At 34.0% G+C, this 22,104-nt stretch overlaps 1 protein-coding gene across 3 annotated transcripts in view; it reads left to right on the top strand.

The window, feature by feature from the left end:
* Spata6 (spermatogenesis associated 6) overlaps nt 1–22,104 on the top strand; it is a 118,541-nt gene that overhangs the window by 58,339 nt on the left and 38,098 nt on the right. For all 3 annotated transcript variants that reach the window (XM_005318014.5, XM_005318012.4, XM_078026228.1), the window contains 2 exons: nt 6,194–6,234; nt 18,460–18,644. In XM_005318014.5, coding sequence (XP_005318071.1) covers nt 6,194–6,234; nt 18,460–18,644 — 226 coding nt within the window. The remainder of the gene's footprint in view (nt 1–6,193; nt 6,235–18,459; nt 18,645–22,104) is intronic.

Here is a 22,104-nt window from a genome sequence, read left to right as displayed (position 1 = left end):
CCATATTGGTACTCCCTAAAAATAAGAAAATTTCTGTGTTGCTACAAACCATGTCCTTCTTTGAGATTAAAAATATTTTTAGTATTTTAAAGATTATGATATCTTCTAGTAAAATGTAACTTGGTTAATTTTGTTCTGTTCAACATTTTCTTTTTGTTCTTTTCAACATTTTATTTCATTATGGGACACTTTTCTCTTCCTGAGTTAAATAGAATTAATCAAGTTGTAGAACAGTTTTTGGGATACACCGTAGTAGAAAGATCAGGGTTATGGGTTTTGATCCTATATTTAGATAGATATTTGAATGCTTGTTCTACCACTTATGATAAACCTGACATTCTTAAAAAATAATTTAACTCTTCTGATAATCAACATATTATATAAAGGAATATAATATGGGAAATGTTACCATACTATGTGCCTTAGCATGTAAGTATAGGGATCAGCTTTCAATATAATTAGAAGAACTATTATATATTTTTCTAAAAAGATAAACTCCGTGTAGTTTTGATTTACATTTTCCTGATTGCTAAGGATGTCAAGCATTTTTTTCATATTTTTGGTAATTTGTATTGAAATATCTATTCAGGTCTTTTACCTATTTCTTGAATATTTGGTTGTTTTTTCTTTTCTTTTCTTTTTTGTTTTGTGTGTGTGTTATGTTTTTTGAATTCTTTCTATATTCAGAATATAGAAAGAACTCATTTCCTCTTCATGGAAAATTAGCTGGCAAAGATTTTGTGGCCTCTCTCTTCACATTCTTGTAGCCTCTGTAGCCTCTCTCTTCACATTCTTGTTTCCTTTGCTGTAGAGAAGCTTTTTAATTTGATGCTGTCCCACTTATTGAACCTTGGTTTTACTTCTTGAGTGTTAGGGGGCTTGTTAAGGAAGTTGGTGCCTTCACCATATGTTGGTGTTAACCTTATATTTTCTGTAATGTTCTTTAAGTTATAAGTTTTTTTTCCTTAATCTTTTGCCCCAGGCATTATAGTTAGACAGCTTTCTCCTTAAGTTCAATATAAAGATGATTTTTATGAAGAAATATAAATAACACTGTATAATGAAGGATGTTTGACTGTTAATATCTGGAGACAGTGGCTAGTGCATTCATTCAAGTATTCACTAGCAGCCTTTAAGGTTAATTTACTACTTATAGGAAAAGTGGCTCATGTCTATAAACCCAGTATCTCAGGAGGCTGAGGCAGGAGAATTACAAGTTTAGAGGCCAGCCTGGGCAACTTAGTGAGACCCCAAGCAACTTAGTGAGACCCTGTCTCAAAATTAAAAGGTAAAAAAGGACTAGGGGGTAGGTAAGTGGTAAGTGCCCTGGGTTTAATCCCCAATACCAAAAATAAATAGATAAATAATTTACTACTCACTGAAAAAGTAATAGAAGAAAAATGAAATACAGTGAAAGAAAAATAGAATCATAACATGTAGAGAGCTAACTTGTTTCTAAAATAAAGTGTAGAATCTTTTTTTTTCAAATGAGGAAATGAGACATTCTTTTCTGAGAACATGCAGTTTATGCTTTTTTTTTAATTGTTTTTTAGCATTAACAGGACATAGATGTGTGGTAATCAATAAATCTTTTATATCCAGAATAGCACATTATGTGAAATAAGAAACAGATGTTACAGTGTTTCCCTTCTTGGAAGAAACTTATGGACTTGGAAAAAGCTCTATGAACAACCAATGGAAAGTAACTCTCACATCATATATGTGTTTGCATATGTTTTAGATAGGGACATGAAGATGGACTCATTTGCATTCCCTGATAATTTGTATGTTGAAGCCCTAACACCTGAGATAATGGTATTCAGAAACAGCCTAGATGAGCTGATGAGAGTGGGGCCCTCATGGTGGGATTATTGTTCTTTTAAGAAAAGACCAGGGAACTTGTTTTTTCTCTCTGAATGCCATGAAGGGGACTCAGGAAGAAGGCAGCCATCTGCAAGCCAAGAAGAGTAATCTCAATAAAACCTGCCCATGCTGGCACATAGATCTCCAACTTCTAGCCTCCTGAACTGTGAGAGATAAATTTCTATTGTTTGAGTCACCCAATCGATGATATTTTGTTAGAGCAGAATGGCTGAACAGACTGATATAGACATTATCTTGTGTGATGCAATTACCAGAAGTAAGAAAATAACAATGATATAATAATATTAACTTATCCATCCACCTAAAACCAGATTTTATCAGTTGTCTTAAGTATTTTCATAGCAAAAGAAATCCCTTGGCAGCATTCTGCTGTCATGTCTCTTTAATTTTCTTTACTATGGATCAGTTCTTTAGTCTTCCTTTGTGTTTAACGACTGTGATAATTTTGAAGAACATGGGCCAATTACTTTGTAGGATGTACCTCAATTTGGTTTGTTTGATTTTTTTCCTTCATGATTAGATTTAGATTATTTTCCCCAGAATACAACAGAAGTGATGTCATTCGAATTGCATTGAATCAGGGAGGTATGTGGTGTTGCTTTGTTACTGGCAATGTTTATTTTGCTCACTTGATTCCAATGGTTCTGCTCTGTTTCTCCAGCATAAAAGTGCTATTTTTTCCTTTATAATTGTGGAGGAGATACTTTGAGATTTTGAAACTTCTACACTGACCTTTTTCATATAAGTCGATGATTGTTTCTTGAAAACAGTTTATAAGTTTTTAAAAATTCCCATTGCTCTTTGCATATTTGTTTGCTTTGTACTGTGAAGAGTTTCCCCTTCCTTTTTTTGGGGGGATGGGGGATACTGGGGATTGAACTCAGGGTACTCGAAAACTGAGCCATAATCTCCAGCCCTATTTTATATTTTATATAGAGACAGCAACTCACTAAGTTGCTTCTTTAGTGCCTTGCTTTTGCTGAGGCTGGCTTTGAACTCATGATCCTCCTGCCTCAGCCTCCTGAGCTTCTGGGATTACAGGCACACACCACTGAGCCTGGCGAGTTTTCCTTTCTTGTTCCTCTTATTTTAGTTCTTCTATATTTTGACTCCCCCCGACCCCCCGCTTTTTTTTTTCTTTTTTTTTTGTCCAAGGTATGGTAGCTGAGCTATTTCTATCTTGGGTTTTTCTCAACTATTTACATATTTCTCAACCTATTTACATATCAACTATGTACATGGTGGGGATTTCTTAAGGTCTGATCTCGCAAATGTAGTGAATTTTCACTTATGATTTTACTTTAAAAGAAAATCTTTTTTACCAGGTGTCATAGTGCATGCCTATAATCCCATAGTTTGGGAGGCCGAGACAGGAGGATTGCAAGTTCAAAGCCAGCCTCAGTAACTTAAAGAAGCCCTAAGCTACTTAACAAGACCCTGTCTCAAAATAAAAACAAAAAAAGGGCTAGGACTGGCATCTGGCTCAGTGTTTGAGTGCTCCTGGGTTCAATCCCTGGTATTAAAAAAAAAAAAAAAATTCTGAACATTTTCTTGCCAAATTGTCTTGTTCAGTAATTCTTAAGTTTTCATAGGGTATTATTTTCCTGGACATAGATCCGTTGAGTCCTCATAAAAATCATGTGAAGATGTATATAATTAAAAATATAACCAGAGAAATGACAAGGGCTTAGAGAGGTTAAGTGACTTGTTGGAGTGTTACAAAATGAGCATGCTATCTAGACTGGGTCTTCTAGTCTAAGCTCCTTCTTTTTACAACAGTCTTCTACTTTCCCTACTTTTTAAGTACATTGTTTCTATTTGGATTGTTATGGTGCATATTCTAATTGTAATTTTTGTAGTCCTTTTGAAGAAACAGTGTTTCTTGTAATGCAAGAATGTTTGGTTTGGTTTGGAAGTTTTATCCTTTCATTTTTGTATTTGAAGACCAAGGGCCATCATCCTGCTCACTTTTTTTTTTTTTTTTTTTTTTTTGCTTAGGAATTTGAGACAATGACTCCTTGAGGAGTTCTCTTAGTCTCTTCAAGATTCTTTAATGAGTTTTATTTCTAAATACGATTGTAATCCTTTGTAAACTGGAACTAATCCCTTTGTTTGATGGTTACTATTGTAAAATAAAATAAATTAGAAATAGCATTCCAAATGCTAATCTGTTACATCTTGATTAGAAAGCAATAAATGGTAATATATTAATGTTTTAGAATCAAAGAGCATGTAGTCATAATGTAGATACTTATTAAAAACAATCTCATTTGTCACAGCTTTCATTTAAAAGTGTTCCTGTTTGAGTTTCTTATAAAGCACAAGCAGCTAAACAGTATCATTTATTAAGGAATCCTTCTTTGGTTTAATTTCTTTATTTTTTTATTCAACATTTTTAATAGCTTCATTTAGGTATAATTTGAATACCATAAAATTCACCTGTTTTAAGTATGCAATTAAATGACTTTTAATAAATTTTCACAGTTGGAAACCACCACAACAATCCATTTTTAGAATATTTCTGTCATCCCAAGAACTTCCTTATATTCATTTGCATTCCTTCCTTGTGCTCCTGGATTATTTCTACCTTTGGCTGTTACTAATAAAGCTACTCTGAACATTTTCTTCGAAGTCTTTGTGTAGATATATGTCCATTCTTTTGAATAAAACCAAGAATGAAATTACTGATTCATATGGTAAGTTTATGTTTAACTTTTTAAGAAATTGCCAGCTGTTTTTCAGAATGGCCACATATTTTACATTCCCACTAGCAATGTATGAAATTTCGTTTTACGATATCCTTGAAAAAATTTGTGTTGTCATTTTTTAAACCATTCTAATGAGTGAGTAATCCTATCTCATGATTTTAATTTGTGTTTTCCTAATGACTAATAGAACTGAGTTTTTAAAAAATTTATAAGTCATTTCTGAATATTCTTTGGTGAGTATTACTCTTCCAGTTAGTGGTTAGCAGGAAACCTACTTTGTGCTTCACTTCAGATAAGAAAAAATGGGGAAAGTGACATTTTTGTTACTGAGATTTTGATAGCCACAGGAGTGAGAATGATAAAAATACAGTCAGCTCTCTATATCCATGGATTCTGCATCCCTGGGTTCAATAAACCATAGATCCAAAATATTTGGCAGAAAAAAATTGTGTCTGTAACAGAATCTGTTCTGATTTTCTTTGTCATTATTCTCTAATAATTATTCTCTAATAATGTAAGATCTATTTGTATAGCATTTTCATAGTTTTAGATAGTGTAAGTCATCTTGAGAAGATGTATTTAGGAGGATAGGCATAGGTTATATTTAAATACTCTGCCTTTTTTATAAGACATTTGACCATTCACAAATTTTGTTATCAACAGGGGGTCATGGAATCAATCCCCATTGAATACTCAGAGATGACTAGATTAGAGTGTGGAATAAGCAGTTTTGGGTAATGAAGCACAAGTGAGCAAGAGACAGGAAACACTTTGTTATATGTCTTTCCTTCTTACAAGTTTGTATCCCCTGAGAGAAATTAAACCCTGGCTTTATTTTATAAAGCTGGATATCCTAGCATTGCTTGTGTTCATAGAAATTGACTTATGATAAACTCATTGCCTTTGATTGATGGAGATTCACATGAGAGCAGAGGCCAACCTTAAAATATTTCATGGGCACTGGATAAATAATGGTGGATGCGTGCTGCAAAAGGATTAAGGGGACAGATCTCTTAAAAGTTTGAAGTAGGCACACATTTTCTGTATTCATCTGTTGAAGGGCACCTAGGTTGATTCCATAGCTTAGCTATTGTGAATTGAGCTGCTATAAACAATGATGTGGCTGTTTAACTGCAATATGCTGATTTTAAGTCTTGGGTATATACCAAGGAGTGGGATTCACCTACTGATTTCTGGCATGGATTCCAAGAGTAGGAACTCATGTATGTAATTCAATAATATCTGTCAAATCTGTAAATACAAATGGTATTTAATCAGAAACTGGTTTATCAAATAAATATTATTCATTTTGTTTAGATAAATTGGCTTATCAGATTAAAAATTATTCCTGTTTGTATTCACATATTTAAGAAATAGCATTTGTGAAATCACTTGGTACAAATTCTTTTATTTGTTTCCTCATCATCTTTGTTTATATAACTTTGTTGAAAGAATTTTTGTTGAAGAGTTTTAAAGTGTTTCTAAATCTTCTCTGTGTATTATAATTATACAAACAATGATAATAGCAAAAATCAAAGATGAAACCAAATTTTCTTTTTATTGTTGTCAAATTTTAATTCTTTTGTACATCCTTTTTGCAGAGCATTCCCATCTTGGCTGCTGCAGATCCAAGGATTATAAGGTGTGTAGAATAAATTACAGAATAGCAATTGTCCTGTCTTTCAGACAACAGCATATTTTTGATCTATACAGCCAGACATGGATTATCATATCAATTTAGTAAAAATGCAAACTCAATCATTGCCATATAATGGAAAGTCATTATTTTGTCAGCTCTGTCAAGTGGTGCAATAGGCCATTCACTGAATGTCTTCCTACCAATATTTTGTGCTTTTTGATTATTCATTTGAATTAACTATTATGCATGACAGAGAAAGAGAAATTGGTTGTTACTTTTAGTAATACTTTATACAGAAGAAATTTCAACCTCAGTCAGTAACAAATACCCCTATAGTTTTTGTAACATCTGTATTCAGTTTATTCTATTTGGTTTAAATTTACTTTCTTTTTATTTACCACACTATTACAAATGAAAAATCAGTGTCTAGTGCTTTATCAGCAATGGACTATAGCCTTAAAAATGCAGTAGAACAGAAAAACATTACAAAATTCTGGCTAGATATTAGTGTTTGCCAAATATTCAAAGGCACGCTCTCTATTTCTTAAAAGGAGACAAGCAATGGATAGAGAGGTGTAAAAGACATATCAATAGCTGAGGATTTCTGATTGAAAGAAAATTAAAAAGATAATGCAGTTTTTTTCTGTGAGTCAGTGTTATTTAAGGTATATCCATGTACCACTTAGAATAATCCTATGTTCCATCTAAAACCATTTGGGGTACCATTTTAAATCATCTGCCATAACACTTAAGTCCATGTTCTACATTTTGAGAAGTACCTTGTTACAGTTCCCTTTCTGTCCCTAAGTAAAAGCTTTTTTAATAATAAGTGTTATTATACTTGGAGAAAACAAAACAAAAATTACAGATTTCATTTTAATAGCTGTATTTATTTTACCTGAAAACTATTTTGTGCTTACTGATACTGAATAGCATATTACTTTGCCATGCTTTGGCTGTGACAAAATAAATATTGAACAGTTCATGAGCCAAGGCCCTGCCTGACAAGGGGCCAAAATCTACCAGTGTCAGAATCATCCAGGTGGAACTTCATAATAATTTATTCAAGGCCTACTAAATTGAGATTGCTGAGCCTGGAGACTGGAATTTCCCATTTTTAACAAGCTTCTGTGTGATTTTTATGGAGTACTCTTTCCACCTATATCTAAAGATTTTCACTTGAGAGCCATTGATGGGTATAGACTATACATATAGACTATACAAATATAGAAAGGGCTGTCCTTGCATAGTGTTTGCCTAGGGTTGTTCCTTGTTTAAGGTTGTCCTTAGGGGAGTGTGGACCTGGCATAATTAACCTAGTCCAGACCCGTCTTCGTTATGTAGGATAATTCACTCATATATAGATAAATACACATATACATAAATGCATTGATATGTGTAATATGAATGTGTATACTCATGCCCATGGGCACACTGCACACTGATATGTATGGTGTTCTGTGTCCTGCATTGATCCATGGGGAGGCTTCCTTAGTTGTTTTAAGAGAAGATCTTTGTTTATTTCATTCAAATAATCTTCTGTAATTTATAGTTTAACATTTATTTATTTCCTTATTAGCATCTTTTTAAAAAGTAAGTGCCAGGATAGCTTGGACCTTATTGATCTTTTTATTGATAATTGCTAGTATCTAGATATTGACCTATAGTATATATTCCTAATATATGTGAATCATGTGAGTGGATTAGGAGAAAGCAAGTAAACCAAATATAGAAAGAAAGAAATAAGGTTATAGGAACACTTCCAAGTGTAGTGCTTCAAGAACTACCCTTCAATCCATCTTTATTTACCTTCTACTTTCTCCTATGGATTCTTTACTTTTAGGGCTTCACTTGAAGAGGGCAGTGAATGTGTGAAAGATAGGTTTTTATATTATAGTAAATTTTCATATAAGTAAATCTACAGCATTGAACATGGAAAAAGTAAAATAAAGACAGGAGTGTCTCCAGAAGGAAAGGAATATGAAGAAATCTTGAAATTTTGAATTAGTACAATTTCCCCCAGGACAGTTTAGTTGGAATACAGGGTATATGTTAAGGATAATGTCACCTGAGCATCCTTCTTTTTATGTTTCCTACTTCTCCATATTTGTTGTATTTGCTGCTGCTGTTTTTAAATTTTCTAGTTTCCGAGTATTTATCTATTCTTTAAGCTTAAACTTAACTGTCTTTACTCTGGAGGCGTATTAATCAGCTTCTCTCATAAATACTTAGTTTTTTAGTCTCATTTCTATCCTACCATTTACCGTAACCTGAATCATTGGCTTCTCCTGTGTGTGTTCCATATTTTCTTGGGTATTGTAGGTATCTACTTAATACATTAGTTTTCAGTGAGGACTATGTCATTCTGTTAGGGGCATATTAGACTTTTATGAAGGTGTTATTACAATTATTTAGGGACATGCTTTTGAAATTGTTACCTACACTGCGTGGGTGGCAAAAACAATTGAAATTTATTTTATCATAGTTCTGGAGGACTGGAATCCCAAGATCAGGGTGCTATAGCTAATCTGGTTCCTGACGAGGGCCTCTTCTTAGCATCCAAACAACCTTCTTTTCTCTGTGTCTTCAGATGACAGAGACATTGAGCTCTCTGTTGTATTCTTATGAAGACACTAATCTTATAAGATTATGTCCCACCTTTCTGATCTCATTTAAACTTAATTAATAAGGTTAATACCTTCTTTGGTTTTCTAATTTTATTAACTATTGGTGCTATTTCTTTTGGGCATAAACATTACAAATTTGTATCTATATAACGGATTCCAATTGCTTTTATATATTGATTATATATATCCCTGGGTTAGGTACAACTTTATAAATTGAATTGAAAATTTTAAACCCCATCTAAATGGTAGAAAACAGAGTTTGGAAAGCTCTCTTAAAAAAACAAAACAAAAACAAAAACATGCTACTTAATCCATGTTTTCTGATCTCTATTATCCCCTCTTTCTCCTTCCTTTCAGTGCTAAACATTCAAATAAATAAGTTACTTCTATTCATTGGTCCTAAAATATTTGGAGGAAATGAGAATTTTTGAGGAATGAAGAAGGGGTCTTATTTTATTTTAGTTTGGTACTGGGGATTGAAGCCAGGGTAGCTTAACCATATAGCTACATCTCTAGCCATCTTTTATATTTTGTTTAGAGATAGGGTCTTGCTGAGTTGCTTAGGACTTCACTAAGTTGCTGAAGCTGGCTTTGAACTGGCAGTGCTCCTGCCTCAGCCTCCTGAGCTGCTGAGATTACAGGCATGTGCCACTGCATCCAGCTCCCTTTTATATCTCTCTCTCTTTTTTTAAGTATATATATTTTTAGTTGTCAACAGATCTTTTATTTATTTATATGTGGTGCTAAGGATCGAACCCAGGGCCTCACATATGCCAGGCAAGCCACTGTACCATTGAGCTACAACCCCAACCCTCCCTTATCTCTTTAAAAGAGAAAGGAAATCATTTTAGTGGAATTGAGAAGCATACTGACTTTCAGTAAAAATTTAAAAGATATATGGAATATTAATGGTTGATTTTTGGTCCCCTTAAACCTCTTAGTTTTCTCACATACCTGGTATTACATATTCCACGGGGGACTGGCACTTGAGGCCATCTGAAGCAGTGACTAGAAGTTACCTCCCTTAATCTGACCTTTGTTTTAGGATTTAGTCCTTTTGTTTAACTCAAAAGTCTTTTATCACATTTTTGTTCAAAGTCTTTTTCCATTATATTTTTTGGAGTTCAGAAGCAGTTGGCTTTCACTTTTCCTGATCCTGAGTACCTCAATTAGCTATAACCTTTCCTTTCATTTCTCTACTCATACTAATTCTTTTCCTGAGCTTCTCATTTCTCCATATAATTGACAAGTAAAAATTTTTATCTATCTTGCGATACAATTTGATGTTTTGATCTATCTATATGTATATATATATATTATATACATTGTTAAATAATTTAATTCAACTAATCTATTATTTTTGTATATGTGGTGAGAACATTGAAGATCTACTCTTCAGCAATTTTCAAGTGTACAGTATATCACTATTAATTGTTACCATGTTTTATAATAGATCACCAAATTTTATTCATTCTAACTGAAATTTTGTATCCTTAGTCCAGCCTACCTGTTGCTGCCTACCCTTTCTCTTAGCAACCACCATTCTTCTCTCTGCTTCTATGAGCTTGACTTTTTTAGACTCCACAAAAAAAGTGAAATCATGCAGCAGTTATCTTTTTGTTCTTGGTTTAATTGACTTAGCATAATGACTTCCAAGTTCATGCATGTTGTTGCAAATGATAGGATTTCCTTGATTTTTAAGGCCAAATATAGTCCATTATATATTCCATTCATTGACAGATGGATACTTAGGTAGATTCCATGTGAGTTCATTACTTTCTTGAGACCTCTAAGTACAAATAAAACCCAACACACAGTATTACTTTTTTTTTTTTCCTCACACGCTATTTCCCTAGAGATGCAAGCTTGAAAATTATATGGTTTGTTTTCCAAGCTTTTGCAGACCACAGTTTTATTAAATGTTTTGCCATTGTTTTCATGTATCTTAAATTTTCCATCCCAAAACATGTATTCTCTTGCTGCCTGCTCTTGACAAATATACCAATGCATATTTAGATCTCTGTTTAGGCCAGTACCTTAAGATAACAGTTTCTGAATTGCTCAGGAAAAAGTTATTTGTAGTCCAAATGAACTTCCAAACTTCAGATGCTAAATATTTAAACAGGAATTTATTTTTACTCCCATAACAATTAAATTTATGGTGTGTTTGAGTTGCATGCTGTTCTCTATGCAGTGATACATTATATTGCTTTGCTTAACTCTATAGCTACGCTGTATTTTTCATATGGTAGAAGATGAGGGAAAACACAGAGAAGGCATATCTGTTTCTTAAAAGCCTGGGCCTAGAATTGACATTCTTTTTTTTAATATTTATTTTTTATTTGAAGTCGGACACAAGACCTTTATTTTATTCATTCATTTTTATGTGGTGCTGAGGATCGAACCCAGGGCCTCACACACGCTAGGTGAGCGCTCTGAGCCACAACCCCAGCCCCTAGAATTGACATTCTTGCCTACATTTTGTTTCCAAGTTTTAATCACATTCCCTTACCTGATCCAGAGATTGCTTCTTAGCAGCCATTCTATTCTGGGGGAGGGAAAGATGAATTATGGTAGACAACTAGGAATTTCTATTGTACCTAGAATGCCCTGTCCTTCCCCAGTCCTCAGGGAAAAAAAAAAGATTTTATGATTAAAATTGTTATGCTGGAAATAAAAATTTAGCAAAACTAGCAATCATCTCTGCCCTTATGGATACTTCATTGTACTGGGGTGTGTGTGTGTGTGTGTGTGTGTGTGTGTGTGTGTGTGTGTATGTGTGTAAGGCAGGGAGATATTAATAAAATCCATATATACTTGGAATTGTAAATATAGAGTATATACATAGTACTTTGACATTTTTGTGTTAGCTTTTCATTACTATAACAAAAGCCTGAGATAATCAACTTATAAAGGGAAAGGTTTATTTTGGCTCTGAGGTTTGGAGATTGGTGTCTATGATTGGCCCTACTGTTTAGGGCCTGTGGCAAGGAGTGTGTACATGATGGTGGAAGCAAGTTTTAGAGCAAACCTTCTTACATCATGTGCCATGGAGCAAAAGGGAGGAAGAGGAGGAGTCCAGGTTCCAACAATTTCTTTTGAGGGCACATTTCTAGTGATGTAAATATCTCCCACTAGGCCCTAACTCTTCAAGTTCCACCAACTCCCAATAGCACCCCACTGCAAACAATTCTTTAGTACCTGAGCCCTTGGGAGACATTTAAGATCCAGACTATAACAGTTGTATGCTAAGAGGATTAGTCAAGATATGTTTTCTTTATTTCTTAGGAATGGTTTGTCAGTTTGTATCTTACTTCTATGTATTGAACTGTTGGTACATTGGATGTGAGCCCATCTTCTGTGGACATTTCTTGACATAAATCCTATGAGGCTTGGTCTAAGAGAATTTTGCATTTGTTTCTTCCAAAGATCCCTCATGTGTCACAGCCCTGAGACCCGCCCCACCCCCACTGTTTAATAGCTGTTAGATTTTGCTTCCTTTTCCTTTAGTGAAAAGAGCACTTATCTCATAGTGTTGTTGTGAGGATTACATATAGATGTAAATGGAACAGCAACTTCAGAAGGGAGGGCCTACCCCCACCAAGAACTAATTTATTGAGAATCATTGTCTTATTTTTATTGCATTACTTTAGAATTTATTCTAAATTTTACTTTAGTGTTTTAATTTTTCTGCCCTTGACAAAGGAGAAATATTAGATCATGCTATACCAGGCATTAAGTAGGTTTTAACAACTATTTGTTGGCTAAGTGAATTTCCTGGTTCCCATTTTACTTAGTAGTTAAGTGTTGCTTCCATTAATTTTACCTTGATGTTCCTAAATATAAAAAAATTGATGGCTATAATATTATTTCATTTATTAACTTACTGTATAAGTAACTTTTCAGGAATCTTAAGTATGGTATAACTAAATGGTATAACAGATTTGAAACGTATGTTATTAATTATAATGAATTTAGTATATGAAATATTTTTTTTAAATCTGTAACTGTTTCAGACTGGTTTAAAATATTTAACTTTGTATTCTTGATACATTTTAGCACTAAAAATATTGAAACTATTGCATTTGTAAGATATAGGAAAGATATTTAAAGACGTTTGCATAAGTGCAAAAAAAGGCCTCTTTATGTATATAAATGCTATAAACAAAGGAAATAAATATTATTCTCTTGAGGCAAAGCCCCCCCCTTTATGTTTTCACTAGTTGTATCTCATTTTTATGACACACCTATAGCATTATAATTCTACTTTATAGATAAGGAAACTAAAGTTTAGATAGGGTAAATGATGCTCAAGATCTCATAACTGGCAGAGTTTTAAACTTAGTTTTTTGAACTTTTAAGCCAATGATTTTAAGAAGTTACCAAAGAGAAAAAAAAATCCAATTTGGTAATTTGCAAAGAAATAATAACCTAACAGAAACTCAAAGCTAAAGCTTAAGGTCGAAAGTTTGAAGTAGATTCTTTTCAAAGATCTACCCCCTCAGCTGGGCAAGGTTGCATACATCTGTAATTCTAGTAACTTGGGAAGCTGATACATGAGGATTGCAAGTTTGAGGCCAGCCTCAGCAACTTAGCAAGTTTCTAAGCAACTTAGCAAGCCTCTGCCTGAAAAAAACAACAACAACATTTTTTTTTTTTTAAAGGGTTGAGGATATGACTCAGTGGTAAAGCACTCTTGGGTCTAATTCCTGATACCACCACCAACAACAACAACAACAAAAAAGCACAAAGATCTACTCCCCTCATTTCACTGTCTAACTCTACATTTTGGCTTAATATTTTGCAAAGAAAGAACATATTTTAGGAAAATAATACCTTATTTGTGTCCCATTACACAGTTATTTGTATATTTATTTAGTTCTAATTTCCTTTCTCATTATTTTGTCATTACTTGTTTTTCATCTCTCCTACTCTGGTTTGTAACTCATTTGAAATCTTCTGTTTTGTGTATCTTTTATTGTAATCCCCTGTCTTGTTTATAGTTTACACATAGAAGATGCTTAATAAGTGTTGGATATTATTAAATTTAAAGTTCTCTTACATTGTGCCCTCTGTTTTACTCAGCTTTTGTGTCACTGTAACCAAAAGATCTGATAAGAACTGAGAGGAGTAAAAGTTTATTTTGGCTCATTATTTCAGAGGTTCAGTTCATGACTGGCTGACTACATAGCTCTCAGCACAAAGTGAGGCAGAATGTCATATGGAAGGGCAGAGCAGAGGAAAGCAGCTAAGGATATGATAACCAGGAAGCAGGGAGATAGAGCTTTGTTTATGATGGACAAAATATAAACCTCAAAGGCACTCCCTCAGTGGCTTCTTTGCTCAGCCACATCCTACTTCTTTACAGTTACCACCTAGTTAATACATGTCAGTGGATTAATGCACTATTAGCTTATAGCTCTTTTACCTCTGAACATTCTTTCATTGTCTTACACATTGGGGACACCTAACTTCTAACCGATAGCATTATTCTACCTCCATGATATTCTCTGTTACTTTCCTATGGAGATAGGGAAGTGATCCTAGTCTGGTTCATCTTAACCTGGTTCATTTTTCTCTATGCAGAATGCCCTTTCTTCCTTTCCTCTATCTGTAAATTTGATTCTAATTTATCTCTTCCATGAGACCTCTATCCTTCATACCACTTTGAATTCTTTTTGTAGTTACACCACTGGGACATTTTGGACATTTGGACATATTATCAATTATCTTTTATTTACACCCTGTTTCATCTGGATTGAAAGTTCAAAGTTCTGTATCTCTCTAGCTCTGAGTATTAGCTAACATATTCAAGAGATTTGTTAGAAATTAAAGAGACTGTTTTAAAAACATTGCTGAATAGTTTGGGAAGAAAACTTAATGATAGAAAATGAAGTGGTGTGCTAGCCAACATGACTAAATTGGCACTGGAATTAATGAAAAGAAAATAATCTCCTTTTGTAGGCCAAGTGGATCATATTTTATTATAATTGTAGAGACAGCATGATAGATAGCACCCTTTTCCCCTTTTCTGTAAATCTCTTAATATTTTCACTTATAGAATTGACCATGAACTTCCTTCACAATGTTTTTTGATATTCACTGTGTTTTTTCTTTGTCTCTTTGAACAATGAACAATGGAGAAATTTTTCTTGTTTCCTTTTTTTTCAGTATAATTTGGGTATTTCTTATTGGTCATTTATTTGGGACTGTGAGTCATTTGAATTTTTTTCTATTGGTTCTGGGATGAAAGCATGATTCTCTCAGCTGCCACTGGCTCACCATATGTTATAATTATGAAAAGTGATGAAAATTATGTGGTGAAGCAAAAAGCTGTGATGTACTGATGTTTTGATTATAAATAGCTTAAATTCATTGTATATTTTATACACCTAGACATTCTGCACCATTCTTTAAATAGTTTATGAAGATCTATAATGTAGCTATTATTTACTTTACCTATGAGGGTAATGAGTCTGAGAAGGATTAGGGAGCATTCTTAGACCAAATATTTTATAAATAACACTGATAGACAATCTGGTGTTAAAGGTAGAGATTTTGTTTAATTTACTCTTGTAGTCCCAACATTTAGAACAGTGGCTGGAACTGTTTTGTTGAATGAATCCAGTTTCTCTCCCTCATTCTCTCTTGAATTCAACATCGGATTTTTCACTTTCATTACTGCATCATAGCCACTCTGTTAAAACTACTAACCTCCAAAGGCCCATTTTCATGCTTTTCTTACTTAAACTATCAGCAGTTATCTTAGTTCATTTTCTGTTGCTGTAAAACATGCTACCTGGGTGACTTACGATGAATGGAGGTTTATTTTGGCCTATAGTTCTGGAGGCTACACGTTTACGACCAGGTGGCTGCAATTGGGAAGAGCCTTGGACTGCCGCATCACTTGATGGAAATGTAGGACAAGCATAATCGATGACATTGTTTTATAGCTACCTGCTTTTACAGAAACTAACTCAGTGCTAAAAAGTGAAAATTCTCTCCATTTGAAAGACATTAATCTCTTTTAAGGATCTAATCACCTTTTCAAAGCCCTTACCTTGCACCACTGTTAATCTTGGGAATCAAATTTCAACATGAATTTTGGAAAGGGACAAACCATATTGAAACCATGGCAGCATTATTTGGCCCAATTATTTATTCTCCTTCCTTAAAATATTTTCTTTACTGGCTTCCAAAGCTTTCCATTCTCCCATTTCTTCCCCTTCATCCCTGACTGCTCATCAGTCTAATCTTTTGTTGTTCCTAGCTTCTATTCCCAGGGCTCATTCTTCAAATGTTTTCCTTCTTCTTATTTATATTCACTTATTTGGTGATAGTGCCATGTTTTTAAAATACCATTTAGACTCTAGTACTTATTTCTTGATCCTGGACTTTTCCCCTGAATTTCCCTCTAATATATTTGGTAATTAATAGATTAATAGCTATATAAAACTTAATATATCCCAAACCAATCTCCTGATATTTTATTCTTCCTATCCAAAGGGTATAACTGCTGGGGTGTGGTGGTGCATGTCTGTAATCCCAGCAGCTCTGGAGGCTGAGGCAGGAGGATCTTAATTCAAAGCCAGCCTCAGCAATGGTGAGGTGCTAAGCAACTTAGTGAGACCCTGTCTCTAAATAACAAAATAGGGCTGTGGATGTGGCCCAGTAGTTGAGTTCAGTCCCTGGTACTCCAATAAAAGAAAAAAAAAGGAGTATAACTAATTCATACATACTTAACACTTCTAGTTGTTTAAGCCAAAAAAACTTTATTATCATCCATTCTATTAGCAAACTCTTGGCACTGTCTTCCAAATGCATTCTGAATCTGATTACTTTTCATCTCTATTGTTGTAATTCTGGTCCAAACCAGCATCCTTTTACAGATTTTGTTATAATTGTTTTCTGTCCGATTTTCCTGCCCCGCCCCCGACACTCGCCCTTGGCTCCTTCCACAGACTGCTCTCGACATAGTAGCCAGGGAGGCTCTATTAAAAAAGAAGGAAAGAAAAAAGAAAAAAGAATGTATTTTTTTCCTTCTCAGAATAGAAACCTAAATTATTCATGCCTACCTTTTGACCTCACTTCTTACTCAGTCTGGCTCCACTGGCTTCCTAGCTAATATATCAAGCATGTCCGCCTCCCCACCCTCCAGGAGCTTTGCATTTTTTTTTGCCTCTTTCTGTGCTTCTCTCCATACGACCCCTGGTTAGCCGTGAGGAATTCTGCTTCCTCACAAGTTCAAGTATAACATTAGAGAATCTCACCAAGGCAAGCATATAAAGCAGGGCTTATTTAAAAAGGGATAACATAGACTTCTCTGGGAGGGAGAAGGGGGCCATAGCTGGTATCCTGGTATCCCAAGAAGTGAGAATGTTTGGCCTTTTTATGTGTTTTAGGCTTCCTTTGTTCTCTGGCTTTCTTCATCCTATCTCTCTCCTTCCTGCTTATGTGACTAGGCCCAGGAGATGTTCAGTGGGATGGCCGAAAGGTGAGAAGCAGATGGATTGAGGGGAGGCTTGGTGCTGATAGAGCAGCCCAGCACACATAAATTAACAACTTTAAAACTCACTGTGGGGAGGGGCAATTCCTGGGACAGTTACCTTACCAACAGGCTGGAGCAAGGGCAGTCTCCAACTTTTCAGACTTACTCAAATTGACCTCCTTGATCCGACCCGACTTGATTTACCTATCCATAGTGACTGCCTATCTAAATATGTCTTCATTCTTTCCACAGATGTCTCCATGACTTAGATCTTCTCTTTTCCTAAGTTCTTCCAGTCTTTACTGAGGTGTTGTCTTCTCAATGAAGCCTCCATGGACTATCTCATTTAAAATTATAGCTCATTCCCTGCATGCCTTTTCCTAGCCCACTCATCAGCACTTCTTTTCCCCTTATTTTACTTCTTATAATATGTAACATCTTTTGGCATACTTTATTTTTTAAATATTTTTTAGTTGTCAATGGACCTTTATTTTATTTATTTTTATGTGGTGCTGAGCATTGAACCTAGTGCCTCACATGTGCTAGGCAAGCACTCTGCCACAGAGCCACAAACCCAGCTCATCCCCCATACTTTATTTTTATTTCTATCAGAGTGTGTGTGTTAAATCTGTCTCCTTATTAGATATAAATTTTACTAGAAAATAAATTCTATGAGGCAGAAATTTATTCATTTGTCCATCCTGACTTGTTTATTTGTTAATCCCCAAATGAATAAGGAGTGAGTCTCAGAACTAGAATTTGTAGTAAGTTCTGTTTGAATTTATAGCTATTATTGGGTTTATGTATGTGTATTTTTTATTTTAAATACACCTCCCTGTACTCAAAAACTTTTGAATCAATGTAGTTTTATAAATTTTATAAATGTGAACAGTTCAGATTTATTTAATAAGGAAACATACAGTGATGATTATGATTACTACATTCTGAAATTTGTCTTTAAATATGGCTGAGACATACTCGCTTTATGAATTTTATAAAAGTAGTATGTATATGTGTGTGTTTTATGTGTAATGTTACTATATATATAATGTTACCATATATTGTGTTTAATATATGTAAGTATAAATAAACATGTATAATATTTTTAAATAGGTTATCAGGACACCCCATGGGAGAGACTTTGATGACTCTTTAGAAAAGTGTGAAGAGTATTTGGGTGCAAGGTCGTGTGGAAAGCCCCAGCATTCAGCGAGGACCTTACTAGTTCATTCAGCACCCTCAACAGTGCCGAAGCATTCTCCGAGCCCTGTGTTAAATAGAGCTTCTCTTAGGGAAAGGTAATGTGTATTATCTATTTCCTTACTAATCTTTCTTAATGATCAGCATTAGAAATGAAAGTCAAAACTTATGCATGTGAAGTGATTATGTGTAAAAGTTTCTTTTGATTTTGAGGTTTACTTAATTATTTTTGTTTAGAGTAAATTGTATACCAAGAGATATTTCTCTCTAGCCCAGTTCACTAGAAGTGAGATTATTAATCCGATATGGGTATCTTTAAACCTAAGTAATTAATGTACTAATTTAAAGTAAAAATTAGAGCATATGATCATTTTAGTAGATTAATAGAGATTTAATGTTATAGGCATGTTTTGAGTATAAAAATAGCCTAGGTTATATCTTCCAATTAATTATAATGGTGATTTATGCATTGATGGCAGATGGTATCTAATTTTCTCAAATAAGTTTACCTCCCCCAACTCCCCAAAAGAATCTTTTTTTTTCCTTTTTTGCTGGTATACATATTCACTATATAGAATGAATGACAGGCTTCATTGTGTCTCATATATGTGTGACACAATGAATATATATATATATATGCCACTAATATATATACATAATATTATATATATGGGGAGATACATAATTTGATCAGTTTTACTCCCTAGTACCTCCCCTCCCCTTCTGTTCTTGCTCCTTCTGATCATCATCTTCTACTTTCATGGCATCCTTTTTTAAAAATCTCTCTAGCTTCTACTTATAAGAGAAAGCATATTTCACTTTCTGAGTCTAACTTATTTTGCTGAAAATTATGGCCTCTGGTTCTATCCATTTTCCTACAAATGACATAATTTTGTTCTTCCTTATGGCTGAACAAAACTCTGTGTGTATATAACACATTTTCTTTATCACTTCATCCATTGACAGACAGCGAGCCTGACTCGCTATTGTGAATTGTGCTGTGATAAATATGTGCATGCATGTATCTCTAAAATATGCTGATTATAACTATTTTAGATCAATACCAAGGAGGTGTATACCTCAGTTACATGATAGTTCTATATTTTAGGTTTTTGAGAAACCTCTTCCCTGATTTTGTCAGTGGCAATACTAAATTACTTTTCTACCAACAGTGCGTAAGGGATTCTTTCAAACCCACGTCCTCATCAGTATATATTATTTGTATTCTTTTTTTAATTATTTATTTTTTTAGTTGTAGTTAAACACAATATCTTTGTTTCACTTATTTATTTTTATGTGGTGCTGAGGATCAAACCCAGGGTCTCGCACATGCGAGGCGAGTGCTCTACCGCTGAGCCACAACCCCAGCCAATTATTTGTATTCTTGATGATTGCCATTTCAAATGGACTGAGATGAAATCTCAATACAGTTTTGATTCATATTTACCTGTTAAGTAAAGATGCTGAGCATTTTTCCACATAGTTATTGGACATTTGTATTTCTTCTTTTGAAAAGTGTCTGTTCAATTCATTTGCCCATCTGTGGGCAAAATGATTGGATTATTTGCTTTTTTAATGCCAAGGCTTTTGAGATCATTATATATTCTGGATATTAACCCTCTAGAGTAGCTGACAGAGATTTTTTTTCCAATTTTGCCGGTTGTCTCTTAGTGCTATTGTTTCTTTTACTATGTATAAACTTCTTAATTTTTTAAAAAACTTTTACTTCTTTCTTCCCAATTTTTATTTTATTTTATTTATTCTTATGTGGTGCTGAGGATCAAACCTAGTTCCTCACATGCACAAGTCAAGCACTCCACTTCTGAGCCACAACCCTAGCTCCTAAACTTTTTAATTTGATATCATCCCAGTTATGATTCTTGCTCTTATTTCCTTAGCTATATAGGTTCTATATAGAAAGTCTTTGCCTGTATCTATATGTTGAAGTGGTTTCCCTATTTGTTCTTCTAATAGTTGCAAACTTCCTGGTCTTATACTTATATCCATTTTGAGTTGGCTTTTGTACAGGGTGAGAGAAGAATCTAGTTTGACCCTTCTACATATGGATAGCCAATTTTCCTAGCACCAGTTGTTAAAGAGGCTGTCTTTTTTCAGTGTATGTTTTTGATACCTTTGTCAAGAACCAGGTGACTATAGCTGCATAGGTTTGTTTCTATATCTCCAATTCTGTTTCATTGGTCTATGTGTCTATTTTTCTTGCCATGGCTCTATTGTATAATTTGAAATCATGTATTATGATGTCTCCAGCATTGTTCTTTTTGGCTCAGGATTGTTTTAGCTATTCTGAGTCTTTGAAATATATTGTTGGTATTTTGATAGGAATTGCATTGAATTTGTAGATCACTTTTATAGTATGACCATTTTAACAGTTTTAATTGTGCCCGTTCATGGTGAGGGCGGGGGACAGGGGTTCCATCCTCAAACTAGATTTATTCAGATTTCTATAATTTTCATTGTAGAGATCTTTCTCTTCCTTGGTCACAGCTATTCCTAGGTATTTTATTTTATTAGAATCTGTTTCTTAAAAATACATATTTTTAGTTGTTGATGGATCTTTATTTTATTCATTTATTTTTTATATGTGGTACTGAGAATTGAACCCCAGTACCTCAACACAGGAGACAAGCACTCTACCACTGAGCCATAACCTTAGTGCCTTGAACCTGTTTTGAATGAAATTATTTTACTGATTTCTTTCCCAGAAGATTCAGCTATTGATTTTTATATGTTTACTTTGTATCCTGCTAATTTGCTTAATTTGTGAGCCCTACAAATCTTCTAGAAGAACACTTAGAAGGACCTTTGAGGTATTCTAAGTATGGGATCATAACATCTATAAACAGAAATAATTTTACTTTTTCATTTTCTATTTGTATTTCTTTCATTTCTTTTCATAATAGGAAAGTTCTTATTTCTGTCATAAATAGTAATTTAGAAAACTATTTTTGTCATTTTTTAAAAAATAGGCAACTATATTTATTTAAAAACATAGAAATTTGAAAACCTAAGACACATTTTTAGCAACTGGAAAATCAGTTTATCTTATATGGTATAAAAAAAGATGAAGTAACCACTAAATTCCTACAGCACATTAGGGACATCAGACATAATTAACAAAGGTTTAATTAACTATAGAAAAGTATATCCAACATTAAGCATAAAACTGATGACGCAAACAAGAGCCTATAAGTTAGGTTGCTACATTAAAACACCTGTGTGAACAGATAGATTTGTCTATTTCCTTATAAGCCTTCTAAGCATTTGAAAAATATATATAGAATTTGTAAGCAGTCAAAAATATATAGGAGGCATTTTGGCATTCTAGATAGAATTTTGATTAATGTTGCTTCTTGTCCATTAGAATCATGTCTAAGTATATAGTTAAATTATTGGCATAGGTACACATGCACACACGCACGTACGCACGCACGCGCGCGCGCACACACACATTAGAAGTCAAGAGAGAGAAAAAAGTTGGGGCCTAATTTCCCATGATAGAGATTAGGGCCTACTCTTTTTTCTATTAAACACAGGGTC

Source organism: Ictidomys tridecemlineatus, chromosome 11 (assembly GCF_052094955.1).
Source record: "Ictidomys tridecemlineatus isolate mIctTri1 chromosome 11, mIctTri1.hap1, whole genome shotgun sequence".
NCBI classification, from domain to species: Eukaryota; Metazoa; Chordata; class Mammalia; order Rodentia; family Sciuridae; genus Ictidomys; species Ictidomys tridecemlineatus.
This window is presented reverse-complemented; position numbering and strand designations above follow the sequence as displayed.